At 47.0% G+C, this 13,202-nt stretch overlaps 1 protein-coding gene across 1 annotated transcript; it reads left to right on the plus strand.

Annotated features, from left to right (window-relative positions):
- Window positions 1-585: 585 nt before the first annotated feature.
- On the plus strand, window positions 586-8,948 carry TMEM160 (transmembrane protein 160). Its single transcript, XM_067556781.1, has 3 exons — window positions 586-791; window positions 2,771-2,863; window positions 5,772-8,948. The coding sequence occupies exons 1-3, from the start codon at window positions 617-619 to the stop codon at window positions 6,026-6,028; spliced, it is 525 nt and encodes a 174-aa protein (XP_067412882.1). The 5' UTR covers window positions 586-616; the 3' UTR covers window positions 6,029-8,948.
- Window positions 8,949-13,202: the final 4,254 nt, after the last annotated feature.

Consider the following 13,202-nt stretch of genomic DNA (forward strand, 5'->3'; position numbering starts at 1 on the left):
CCAGCGTTCCCCCCAACTGCCGTGGAATCTTCACGGCCCAACATTCCACCCAGTGCTCACCTCCCACTGCCAAGGAACCTTTGGGGTCCCTAAATCCCAACCCACTCAACACCTGCCCTTCCCCCCGCCCGTCACTTCCAACTGCCACAGCGCCCTCAACATCCCACCCGACAGCAACTCCCCTCCCCCATCCGTAACCTCACGGCCCAAATGTTCCTCTTGACAGGCCCCTTCCGCACGGGGACGCTCCAACTATCAGCCCCCCCGCCAGCCACCGTTCCCGGCATGCAATGCCCCCACCCGCCGCCAGGTGGGGACAAGGGAGACTACGAATCCCAGCATGCAATTCTCCACCACGAGCGCCTCACCGGCCTGATCCTCCCTCGCGGCTGCGAGTCCCACGACTGACGGGTTGAACAGCCTATGCGGTTGGGCTCCGGCCGGAAAGAGGCGGAGTTATTAAGAGTGATGGGCTCACTGACCTATCCGCCCCGTTGAGGGCGGTGCTTCTGTGAGTGACAGCCCAGACAGCCTATCGCCGGTGGGACGTCGCCCCCGTCCGGTCTAGTCGGCAGCTGTCTGGCTGGGCCGGACCCGGGCCGTAGACGTCTCTGCCATGGGCTGGTGGGTGCGGGCGGCCGGGGGTTTCCTGCGGAGAGCGGCCGGGTGGAGGCCCCCGCGAGGGCCCCGGTGCAGCTCGGGCCGGGCAGCCCCCTCCCCGCCGCCGGCCCCCCCGGTCTCGGAGCTGGACAAGGCGGACGCCTGGCTGCTCAGGAAGGCGCATGAGACGGGTCAGTGCGGGGAGGCCCGGCCCGGGTGCGGCTGAGGGGGGGCGACGAGTGGAGGCAGTGAGCGGGAAGGGGCCCGGGCCAATGGGTGGGCGGCCGGGGGAGGTTTTGGGCAGGAGGGTGTCAGGGTGCGCGAGGGGGGGTACGGGGAGGAGGCTGTGGGGTCTATGGTGGGGGGGGCTATGGGGAGGAAGAGGATATGGAGTCCGTGGTGGGGGGCTGTGGTGGGTGGGGGGCTGGAGGGAAGGAGTGACTGTGATTGGGTGGTGGGGCCCCTGATTGGGGTGCCATAGGGGAGGTGGGCTTTGCTTGCAGAAGCGGGGTTGTGTGGGGCTGTTGGGGAGTGGGGCTGGGGAAGGATGCAATGTGGATAATGGAGATTGTGCATAAGGGGCTTTGTGGGGGGCACAGCATGTGGCAGTGGGGGCACAGGCAGGTCAGTGTACTGTGAGGGTGGGGCTCAGGAGGGGATGGCATGGGGTGGTAGCTGGTCCTTTTGGGGGTATGATGTGGCCTGAGGCATTGTGGGGGGCTGGGCTGCTGCCACTTGAGATGAAGTGGGCTGTGTGGATGGGGTGGGTGATGCAGGGGACAGTGCAGCTTAAAGTCTTGGTGTGGTGTAGGATGGTGGCATTGGGGACAATGTATGGAGCAACGCAATGTGTGGGGTGATGGGGATGGGACAGTGTGGAGGTGCTCTGTTGAGAGGGATGAAGTAGAGGGCTCCTGGCGTCAGCACGGTGGGAGAGGCATATAAGGATTCGTGTGGGAAGATGGTGTAGGGGCCAGTGCAGTGATGGAGTTGTCATAAGCGCTGGGAGGGCCTAAGCCGGTATGTCGACAAAGCATGTGGGATGAAGTGGTGCAGCTATATCTTGATGTGGAAGTGCAACGAGGGTTGAGATAGTGTGATGGCATCTTGACACGGTGTCTTATTTTGGTTAAAGAGATGACACAGTGTCACTGACTAACACTAAATATATTAACATCCATAGATTTTACTGTTTTAATGCCTGCTCTCATCCCAAAGTCATCTACATACGGGTGTCACTTCACCTCCTCACTAAAATGCAGCCACTTTGGGGTATTAGGTGACTGCTGTTTAAAGTGATGCTACACAGCAACTTGGAACAGGAAGTGTGAGAGAATCCCTTATCCACTGCAGGGGAGCTAAAGGAGCATAATGTAATTATCCCAGCGGGGCTGCTCCTCCTGACACTTGTGAAATGTGCCTTAGGAATTTTAATTGGTACAGGTAGCCAGGACACTGGTTCTATGTTTTATCTAAAAAATAGCACCTCTTCTAGCACCATGTTGGGCCATCTAAGTCAATAATGAGACAAAGATGAGGGCACCCGTCATTCCGTCACCATTGTCCTGCTGTACAGTTTCTCCTTATGCCATGCTGAGGCATTTTGATCAGTACTGACTCAAAGGGAAGAGCCACCCCCACTGAATCATTGCTGTGTCCTGCAGCACGTGGGCTTGGAAACTTCCCACGTGAGTGCTATACATACTAAGCTCTACTTAAACTTCAGAACCCAAGATGATGCAGCTACCTGTTAACTTGATAGGGTGATAGACTGAAAAGGGAAATGGGATGAAGCCAGAACTAGAGACCCAAGGGAGGTTTTAACCTGTGTTAAAGATGAGCAATAATCCTGGTTGCCCTTCTCACCTAGGTCTGATAGATTGTTCTCTCTGGAGTTCCTACAATGTGACGGAGGTTTGAGACACTACAGGACCATGTGGAGGTTGAATGCTGTGCAGTCCTGCAGTTGCTTGTGTTCCCATGCTATACATTTGAAAGGGGTGAACATACTATAGTCAAAAACCCAAGGCTATGACTGTTAATCTTTTAAAGATTTTGCTTCCCAGATATAATGGTTCCTCCTATCCTCTCTACCACAACAGGTAGCAGTATAAAAATAACAAATGGCTGAAGAAGAGGAAACTGTAGCTTTCTCCTGTTCTCTACCCAGGTTTCCTCTCCTGGTTTCGCAATGGCTTGCTGGCAACTGGCGTCGGAGTAATTTCTTATGTTCAGAGTGACATAGGACGAGAGGCAGCTTATGGTAAGTAACCCACACTAGAGATGGGCAAGGGGGAGATTTGAACTGGATGCTGCACCAATGAAAAGTATTATTGTCACCGGGTTAGTTAACCCACCACTGAAATGTAGATTTTTGTAACTAAGGTCAGTTCATTTATGCCCTGTCAAACAACTGCTAAGCCCAGGGGTGGCCACATCTCACTTGTGGGTGAAGCAATCCGATCAAGTGTTTACAGAATTGGTAGATATATAGTAAAACACTTTGAACCACACGGCTACAGCAGCTGCTCCTGCTCTCTATACCTGAAAGATCAGGGATGGTTTATGACCTGTGCTATGCAGGTGGTTAGACTAGATGACCACAGTGCTCCCTTCTGGCCCTAGAATCTATTAATCATTTTTTATAAAGCTCCTACAAAAAAATTGGCTTATATAGCTCTTTCGCCAATAGACTATAATAGCTTATATGAAGAAGTTAATATGCATCTTTAAATTGCCTTAGTGCGTATTTACATGCTAAACCCCGACGGCTCCAGTGCTGTAGTAATGAAATGGTCTGTAAAAGGCCTCTGAGTAGTGATTATAGAACACATACAAGTCTAAGAGTCATGCATGGATCCAATGCCCGGCTCAGCACATTAATCCCTGAGTAGTGACCTTGAACAATTCACTTAACCCCTATATCACTTAGTTTCTCAGTCTGTAAAATGGTAATAATACACTTTGAGAGAGCCATTGAAAAGATGCTGTAGGCATGGATAGTCCATACATTCTGCAGCTATTGGAAGTTATGGAGTTTGAACTCTTGGGTTATGAAATTTTTGTGTGTGTTTACTCTGTGTTCCAGGAAACCTGTTGTGAAATGAGGAAGCCACTAGCAGATATGTTAAAATGGTAGCAAACTGACCTTTATGCCCTGGAAAGACATGAATTGTAATGTGTATAAACATGCTGGACCCTGTGAGACCTTAGAAAAGGAGATATAGCTGCCCTGAGATGAGATTTAGAGGGTGAAGTAAAATATGAGGGGGTAGAAAGTAAATGTATAATACAGATGTTTGTAATTGGGTGACTGTGAGAGAGTAACTTCCTTGTTCCTATTGAGCTAGAATCTTGAAGTCTGGTACACTCATTGGAGGAAGAAATACCAGATATGATCTTTCCATCAAAGGTCATCAATCGATCCATTTACAGAAATGGTGTTTCTCTTGTGAGGCAGTTATGTTGCATACAAGGCCTCCCATTTGGAGAAATTAAGGTAATCTCATGTCCTCAGTCTTATGGGACTTCTGCCAAAAATTTGTCAGAGGAATGTGACTGAGACAAGAGCCAGTGTTGATAGCCATGTGTGCTGGAAGAGTGGGGCTGCTGTCAGTCTGTAAAACATACACACTAGGATCACAACAAAAACTAGTGGTGACTTTTTGATTTAAAGCCCTTTGTCAATGACACTGTGATCTTACCTAGCACGGTTGTTTGAAGATTCCAACGCATGGTAAAAGCTCAGAACTGCCCTCTCTTGATGGCAGGTGTTATCCCTGTTAGGCCTCTTGAGATCTATTCCTGGTTCTGCCGTAGACTTGCTGAATGAGAACTTGGACAGGCCATTTCCTTTCTCTGTGCCTGCTTCCCCATCTTCAAAATTGAGATAATAGAGTCTCCTCCCCTGAGGATTGAGAGGCCTAATGTGTGTTTTCATAAAGCACTTGCAATCCTTTGAAAGGTGCTGTACAGCTGCAAAGTATTTGAGCATAGCCTCTAATCTCATCTTGCTTGATTTATTCACTGATGCCACATGCTAGTATTTAGCCTCATAATTCCCTGCAAAGAAAGCAGTGCAATGTCACACACAGTTGACTGACATAGATGAATCAGCTAGTAGGAGGAATCTTATTGCTTTCTTCTGCACACAAACAACATGGGAATTGGCAGGGGAGGGAGAGGAAGTGCAAGAGAAATATGTGATAGTCACAAGGACTTTGGGTTGAGTGTGGTTATTTTAAAGCTTGCCACAGTGTGGTGCACTGGTTCTTCAAAACCAAATAGAAAAGATTTGTATTTGTAAGTTGCCTCACATGTTATGAGGAGTTGAACTGTATCCAGTTGAAGAGTTCTTGACCTTTAAGACAGGAAGTTCAGGCCAACTTTTGGCTCTTGTTCTGTTTTTAAAAATTGTCACGATCTGTTTGATTGCAATGAAAGCTATTTGGGATTTTGATTTGCAGTGTTTGCAACTCAAACTTTGCAGCCTGGGGCTGACACAGAGGAAAGCTGAGGCAGAATTGGGAAGAAAACCCATGAGTCCTGAGGCCCCATCCTGTGCTTTAACCATCCTTCCTACCTCCCAAGAAACAACTCTTAAGAACAACATGTACAAAGTTGTTTTCCTTAAGCCCTAACTCAAAGTGGAGAAATCATAGGAAAGACTCTCTGGCATTGTCCGCACTGGCAGAATTGTGTTTAATACAGTTGTTGCCTGCAGTGTTCTAGCATATCTTGCTCGACTAGGGTGGATGCGGATTTATTAAGACAACCTCCTAGGGAGTCTGGAACAATTTTATATCACAGTCAATCCATGTCTATCCTAGCTAGGGAAACCCTGCTAGCAGTGTCATAGCTAACATGGCTGTGATCCCATTATAAAGAGAGAATGGTCTAGTTGTTAGGGCACTAGACTAGGATTTGGGAGACCTGAGTTCAATTGCCTGTTCTGCCACAGACTTCCTGTGTGACCTTGGCCAAGTCACTTAGCCTCACTGTGCTTCTTATCCCCTCCTACAAAGGGGGATCTTAGCACTTCCTTTCTTCACAGGGGTGTTATGAGAATAAATACATTAAAGATTGTGAGGTGCTCAGATATTTGTCATAGTTTAGTACACCATCCCTGCTCCAGCTGCATGGATGGATTTCATTTTCTGTTTCTATTCTAGGTTTCTTCATCCTCGGCGGCATTTGCGTCTCCTATGGCAGTGCCTCCTACCTTGTCAGCCTGTTCCTTCTCCGCCGCACCATGATGCTTGCTTTCTCCACAGCCCTGCTGAACGGCACAGTGGTCACAACCGTGGCACTGTTCTGGCTGTGTGCCATCTCCCTTTACATCGGTCGCCTTGAGGTTGAGATCATACAGGAGGACAGTAGTGATGAATGCCAGGACACAAAAAAGGATGATGGAAAGTCAGACGAGTAAAAGCCAAGGTCCTTGGGAATTTTGCTGCTTTCATGATGGTCATTTAGAATGTTCTCCAGCACGCTCAATGGACTGAGTTTTAATGCAATAGATACAGCGCCATGGGCTGTCCTACCCAGTGTCAAAGGGCAAGAAGAAAGGGCAGCTTTATTGTAAATAAGACACTGTGTTGACTGCTTTATATTTATTTAACGTTTTACAGATTGGCAGTGGGAATTAGCAGTAGAAAAATTGGATCATTGACAGGAAATATGGCTGCAGGAGACTCTGCTGTGTTAGCAAATGGATTGGTGGGACCGCTTCCCGGTTGGGAGCTTGCATTGCTGTCGGAATGGATCTCTGATGCTTTTAAAGAGCCAGTTGAGCATTGAGATCTTGTGCCCCCATCTCCCACAGGCATTCCACATCTTTTCTGCCAGGTATGCAGAAGCTGGAAACTTTAAGCTAAATTCACCTGGAAATGTTGAATTGCGACAGTATCCAACGGAGCTTGTTCTTGCTGCCCCAGTTTAAGTTGTAAAATTGTCATATCACATTGAGGTTACTCACTGTGCTTCTTGAGCCCATTTTACATCCAGATCAGTTAATGTTTGTATTAAAAACACCAGAACAAAACTGCTCTCTTCCTGTGTCTGAATGAAACGTACGCTCTGGGATTACGCTGCTTTCTCAACCTTCTCACATCCATTTGTAGAAAGGGCCCCATTCTGTTATGCAGGTTAAACTTCCATTGATTTCCATGAGAGGTTTGTTTCCATAAATCTACATGATCAGGCCTCGTGTGTGCTACCCTTTCTCTGCAGTTGCCTTCGGAGATGAACAGTTGTCGCTTTTCTTTTAATTGCTGGTGAACTCAACAAGCATCTGTCAGGGAAGCATAGTTTGACAATTCAAGCATAGGACTGGGAGTTAGGAGAGTAAGGTTGCAGTCCCGCCCTGGCTGCTGCTTTGCTCAGGTCACTTATTGCTCTTTGCCTTTACCCATTGCTAAAATGGAATATAACTGCCTACTTCTTGGGTGTGAGGTTTGTAGGGCATATTTGAGAACCTTCATTGGCAGGAGCTAAGGATAGGCAAAGTATTTATTTGTGATCTATAAAGCTGTTAACTTAATACAATATAGATGCTGCCCTTTTGGCTCCTGGCAAGTTGACATTGTGACTCATGGTGTTCAAAAGTTTGGTAGTGCTCTGGAGAAGGCTGTCTTTGCAGCTCTCCACACAGTGATGGGAACGTGGATGGAAATGACCCTATGGATAGCTGGAAGTAAGGCCACCTATCAATTTAAAAACAAAACAAAAAGGCAGGGGAGGGAGGGGAAGGAAATGTGATGCAACCAATTAGAAATCTTGTCAGGTTATGGCTGCATCTGTTCCCCTCCCCCCAAACATTACTACTTTCTTTTCCTCCAGTAGTTCATTTTTACTGGTCTGAGCAATGACCATTTGACAAGTTGTTCATGTGAAACTTCATGATGTTGTGACAGGCTGAGGTTTGATCCATCCTGCAAGAGAGGAGACAAAATCAAGGGCCTGGATCTCTGACTATGTAGCACACGCTTTGTATTTCCTTGCTCCCGGGCTGCTTGCATGCCAATCTAGCCCCCAGACGTAACTTATACCGGCCTTCTGAGTTACACTGGCTGTCCACAGCTCCAAAGTGCTGATATGCTAACAAAAGATCAGTTAGAGAAATCCTGGCCCTGCCTTCTACACCAACAGGGTGTGGTGTGGTGTAGGAACCTTTGTACCAGATCTGCCTTATTGGATGCCTTTCTGCTGGGAGGGTGCTGCCTTTCTCTGGGGATCTCCGAGGGCTGGTTATGTTGCCTTTAGGGTCAGAATCTCTAGGCATTGCAATGCAAAGTATTTTTCCAGCACAAAACTAGGGATAGCAGCTTTTACAAAGTGCTGTAAACCCCCAGCTGAAATATGTGAAGGATATGCAAATAATTAGTGAGGCTTTTTCTAGTTTCCTAACATCTCTCTGACAAAATCCTGTCACTTTGTAGGAAAAATGGAGAACAATATTAGTCTCCGTGTGAATTAGGAAGTCTTGCAGATGATATCCTAGCACTTCATGTGTGGGGAGTAAATACTAAGAGGATCTTATGGAATTATTCCAGCTTTACACTAGTTTGATAGAGCAGAATTTGGCCCCGCTCGGTCTGCCTCCAAGAAATGATGCTTGTGAAAGCCAGTTGATAAAGACGTGTTGGCTATTTTTCAAACCAGAGGTGGCAACCCATTGATTTAAAGCCTCTATGGGCAATGCAGAGTTCGCAAAGGCAACGTCCCAAAGGGTTGTGCAGTGGAAATGACTCCACTCTATGCATTGGTAATTGATGTAAACGACCTTCAGAGCGTTTGGCATTGCATACTCCCGGAAGGTGAGGAGTGGAGCAGATGGATATGTTAATCCCAGCTTTTGTAACTAATGCAAAACACACCTGGACTGTTTTCCCCCACTGCAGCCTCTGGGGTGTACTTTGCTTTGCATTGCTATAGCATCTTTCCTGAGGGTTTCAGTGGCTTGTTGACATCTCCATGTGACCGACTGCTTTTACCAGGCCTTTCTAATTATGATTAGCTCTCTTCCCTTTCTCAGGCATCTGCCTTTTTTCCTTATTAGTTGTACACCTGTTCAAATTATACTGTAAACTCTGAGAGGCAGGGATTTGTCAAAGCAGCATGCAGACATGTTGCGTGTGTTGTGAATAAATCATACCGGACTGTCGGTCTGGCACATTGCACTAATAGCTGTCGTGAAAACTTTTTTCTCCAGTTTATAAACTCTGTCCTATTTCCCTATGGTATCTGCTGCTCAGCTCATTTGGCTAGCACCTTCTGAAATACCCAAGAGGTACAATGCCCAAGAGATTAGATGAGCCCTACAACTACCATGGGATTTGCAGCTGCTGCCAGTCCTCATTATTTTGAAGCAATTTCTATATGAATCTTTCACAAACAACCTACCTCAGCTGCTTTCCCTGATGGATGTAGCAGCTGCCACAATAGCATTTGTAGAAGTTTACACTAACTTTTCACATGAAATCTCTCCTCTTCACTCAAACTCAATGGAAGAAACTCTTGCCTATACTGATGTACTTGAGCAAGATGAAGCGATGTCGGATGGTGGTTATTCACGAAGCAGTATGGTCTAACGATTAGAGCAAGGGATTAAGTCACACAGCCTCGGTTCTGTTTTCAGCTCTGGTAAGGGGTGTGCTAAATGTAAGGGACTGGCTTGTTTTGGTATTCCTGGTATTCTTTGCTCTGACACTGTCGGGGTCTGTGGCCAAGTAATTTCAACTTTCAGTGGTTCAGCTTCCTCTTCTGAAAGGGAGAATACTTACTCAGCTCTATCAAAGAAAACTGCAGTAGAATATGAAAGCTTCTAAGCATATGATTGAATGTGAAACATAACTGACATAATTACTTCTTTAAATGTGCTGCATGCATGAAAGCTAATGATGGAGGGTGTAAGCAGCAAGAGATGGAGCAAGAACAGAATAAAAAATGCAAGGAGCAGTGGGGGCTTCTACTGCTCTCTTCCCCAGACCCAAAAATAAAAGCCTCATCCCCTACCTTACCTCAGAAGAGCTGTTGACATGTGAAATCTGCTGTTCCCTGGGTCCAGGGCTATGACTCTGAATGTCCTGTTTCTATATCGTGTCCAGCTGCATTTCCTGTGAGAATGATTAAAGTAGGACCATGCATCTGCCCAATTCCTGTCAGTTTGAAACCTTTTCTGGCATTCTTAAGCACAGCTTTGGAAAGTCTGACAGTGAATTTTGCTGTCATGAAAATCACTTCCATTCTCTTCTTTTAAATCTGCTAGCAAATAGCCATCAGCTCCAATTATCATTGAAAATATGCTGGGGGCTTCTTCACAGATACCCTGCTATTGACTGACATAGCTTCTGGGCCTCTGCTATAGAGGAATGCCCTGGTACCAAACTGAAACCCACTCCCCACTTTCAGGCATGTTTGCAACCAGCTGGCCTGATTTTCAGAGCCACCCTGCACACACAACTCCCATGGAAACTAGCAACATCTGTGGCTGCCCAGCACCTTTGACAATAAAATCCTTGGTTGTTCACAATGGGTCTCCATTCCCGTAACCCGTGCCTTGCTCAATGCTCTTCATGCTGCTTACCTAACCTGTTCCGTGGCATTTCACTCATTGCATGATTTCTTTTAATTAAGCCGAAAGGGGAAAGAGTAACCTGTAATTAGGGCAAAGTGTGACTCCTTGGGATGTCTGTGAAGAAAGATTTCCAGGCGCAAGACTCTTGCTAGACCTATAAGGGCTCTTTAGAAAGTTGGGCAACCAGTTAATTCCTTTTTTTTTTTTTTTTTTTTTAATTTTCATTGAAATCCTGGACTGCAGAAAGAAGCAGCAATGATAACAACCAGTAAACAATGGAAGCTACCTTCATCCGACAAATGGGAATTGAAAAATTAAAAAAAAAAAAAGAGATCCTTTAGCAAAAGTTACAGAAAAAGAACACGGCATACAAGTGCTACTGTTTGAGGGTGGGGCTGGGTTTTGTTTAACAGAATTATACAAATCTCTTTTTTAATAAGTGCTAAAAGTCACGGCATCGGTTTACCTTTTTAAGTGCAGCCAGTGGAACTGTCTTTTTGTATCCTTTTGTTCTCCTGGCTTGCTGGAAGAAAGGCTCTGGCACCAACTTGAGGGCTTATTTTTGTTGGCGGGGGGGATCATTCAATTGAATTGCTGTGCTTGCATAAGGCAGGGTAGGCTAAGGAGAGTGGATTGTTTAGCAGAGGCTCCGTAGTCCAATTACAACCTTTCAAACTCTAGTCACTGGTTCAAATCCAGCCCAGCATGACCATGAACCACACTCACTAGTGTGTGGTGATTTAGTTGATCATAATTTGGTTCCTAGTTGGCCCCACTGCAGTCCCCCCCTCCCCCCTTTGGCTATCTCCGTGCAAAAGCCATGGATTGACTAGACCACAGGAATGGAACTTTCCCTTTCTCACTAGGGCGTGGTCTCCCCATGGCAGGGGTGAGGCGCCTTGGCAGGGGCCAATGTGAAAAGCAGGACCCGATGCTGCCGATGCGGTACCGCCTCTGCTCATGATTAATTTCAGTTGACAGGCCTGTCACTCCAACAGCTCTAAATACATTTCAGGGAATAAGGGACTACAGTAAATCAGCGGAGCCTCCAATGATTTCAAGGAACTACAGCCCAGATCTACAAAGGCATTTAAGCACGTAAATCCCCAAATCAGACATCATCACAATCCACAAACTCCCCCCGCTTGGCATAGCCGTGTAGTTGCCTAAACTCACTTGGTGCCTCAAAGTTCCCTGGGTACCTAAGTTTCTGCCTCTGGGCATGCTCCGAGCACACCTACCTGCTTGAGTCCTGTTCACGTTTGGCCAGAGAAGAAGGTGATGCTGCCCACTTTATAACTTTGAGCTCGGAGATCAGAGCACTCGCCGGGGCTGTGGGAGACCTAGGTTCAATTCCCCTCTCTACTAGATGGTAAGAGAGGGTTTGAACAGGGATCTCCCACCTTTCAGGTGTGCCCTAACCAATGAGATAGTCTTAGAGCCCTGCACGGATACAAAATTTGTATCCACATCCGATCCGCGATCCACAAACATGGTCGGTGGATATAATGTGGATATCCGCAGATTTGCAGGGCTCTAGATATTCTGATGTCTGGCTCTCTCAATTTCTGTTGAAGCTGATCCACTTTGGATAAATAGCTAGTCAGGGGGACTGGACTATGGGTCTGCTACCGCCTAGGTGGGTGCCCTCACCACAGATGATGGTGGTTCTCGCATGCTCTGCTCAAATGATGATTTAAGTGTTTGTCAAGTATCTTAAGCAACATTGACAGGGAGGTGGGTGCACATGCTCTTGCTGTAGCTTAAAAGCAAATGCCATTTGGGGCTGTGCATGCTGGATTTCAGTTGAGCACAGCTAGCGTGTGATTCAGGACCAGTATGACTGAGGTGCTGAAGCCACTGGAAGCTGGGGAGAGAACTCAGCCCCTTGTAGGGAAAAGACCCTGTAGTGAAGATGAAGGTAATGAGGAGAACAGGAACTCTCCACCAGTGAGCAGAGGCCAAGCTGCCAGAGCAGCTTGAAAACCCTTTTCTTTGTATCCAGCTTCCATTCATCCTTCCTTGAACAGGAGAAAAACACCCAGCAGAGTTGGGGGAAGCCTCTTTTTCTGCCAATTCCCCCTCCTCCTAGGGAGGATTTAAAAAGGAAGTTCGCTGCTGGCATAGAGGGGGGTAGGAGAAGGCCCAACCCAAGAGCAAAACGCTCCCTTTATTTCATTAATAATCTGCAGGGAAAAGTATTTAAGCATATTTAGCCCTTACACATCACTGGGACAAACCACTTGGTGGGTCAGAAAACAGGCCTAAGTGGCCAATCAGTCTGACCTGCAGGTATGTACGGCTGGGACACGACTGAAACGTACAAGCCAAAGAGATAAGAGAAGCAACCACCTGGAGGTGGTAAGATAAAGAGGCGGGATGGGTGCTTTGTCTTGCACGTTGCAGTGGCTAAGGAGAGGGTGTAAGTCACCTCATTTTGCCTTCTCTGCCGATCAGAGTAAGTGACTCACTTTGCTACTCATGCCCTCTGCTGCATTTACCCCACCGATTTGTTCCAATCTGCCATTTGTTCCAATCTGCATTGCTCTCTCTGTCTTTGCTTCCCCAGACCCTCTTCTGCTCTCGGTTGCCATGGAATCACTCCAGATTTTACCCCGTGTAACAGAACAGGAACAAAATCTGGGCCCCAGCTTTAACAATGGGGACGATATTCAGCTACATAAGAGGTGTCTGGCAGTAAGGATTGATTAACGTTTATGCAGCATTTTGAAGTGTGTAAAAGTACAAGGGGCCAGAACCACAACTGCTGTACATCAGCCTATGCATTAATGTGAGAAAAGGCAAAGAGATGAAGGACGCTCCTCCTGCTTTTTAAAGGTATAAATTGGCCAGGAGGAGAGCTGATGTTGGCTGTGATTCTGGCTTTTCCACAAAGGGTAGCTGATTTTTTAAAGGTGCAGGGTCTGTTCTCTGGTGTAAATCTGGAGTAACTCATGGACCTGCTCTGGATTTGCACCAGCATAACAGTTGAATCTGGCCCAGGAGGGTACTGTGAAGCAGGGAG

Source organism: Emydura macquarii, unplaced genomic scaffold, assembly GCF_026122565.2.
Source record: "Emydura macquarii macquarii isolate MOO-44397 ecotype Brisbane River unplaced genomic scaffold, CSIRO-AGI_Emac_v2 contig_1790, whole genome shotgun sequence".
Lineage (NCBI taxonomy): Eukaryota > Metazoa > Chordata > Testudines > Chelidae > Emydura > Emydura macquarii.

Coding starts and splice junctions, on each gene's coding strand:
- TMEM160 (XM_067556781.1), top strand. CDS start 617: ATGGGCTGGTGGGTGCGGGCGGCCGGGGGTTTCCTGCGGAGAGCGGCC. Junction 792..2,770: donor CAGGAAGGCGCATGAGACGG/GTCAGTGCGGGG, acceptor TTCTCTACCCAG/GTTTCCTCTCCTGGTTTCGC. Junction 2,864..5,771: donor AGGACGAGAGGCAGCTTATG/GTAAGTAACCCA, acceptor TTTCTATTCTAG/GTTTCTTCATCCTCGGCGGC.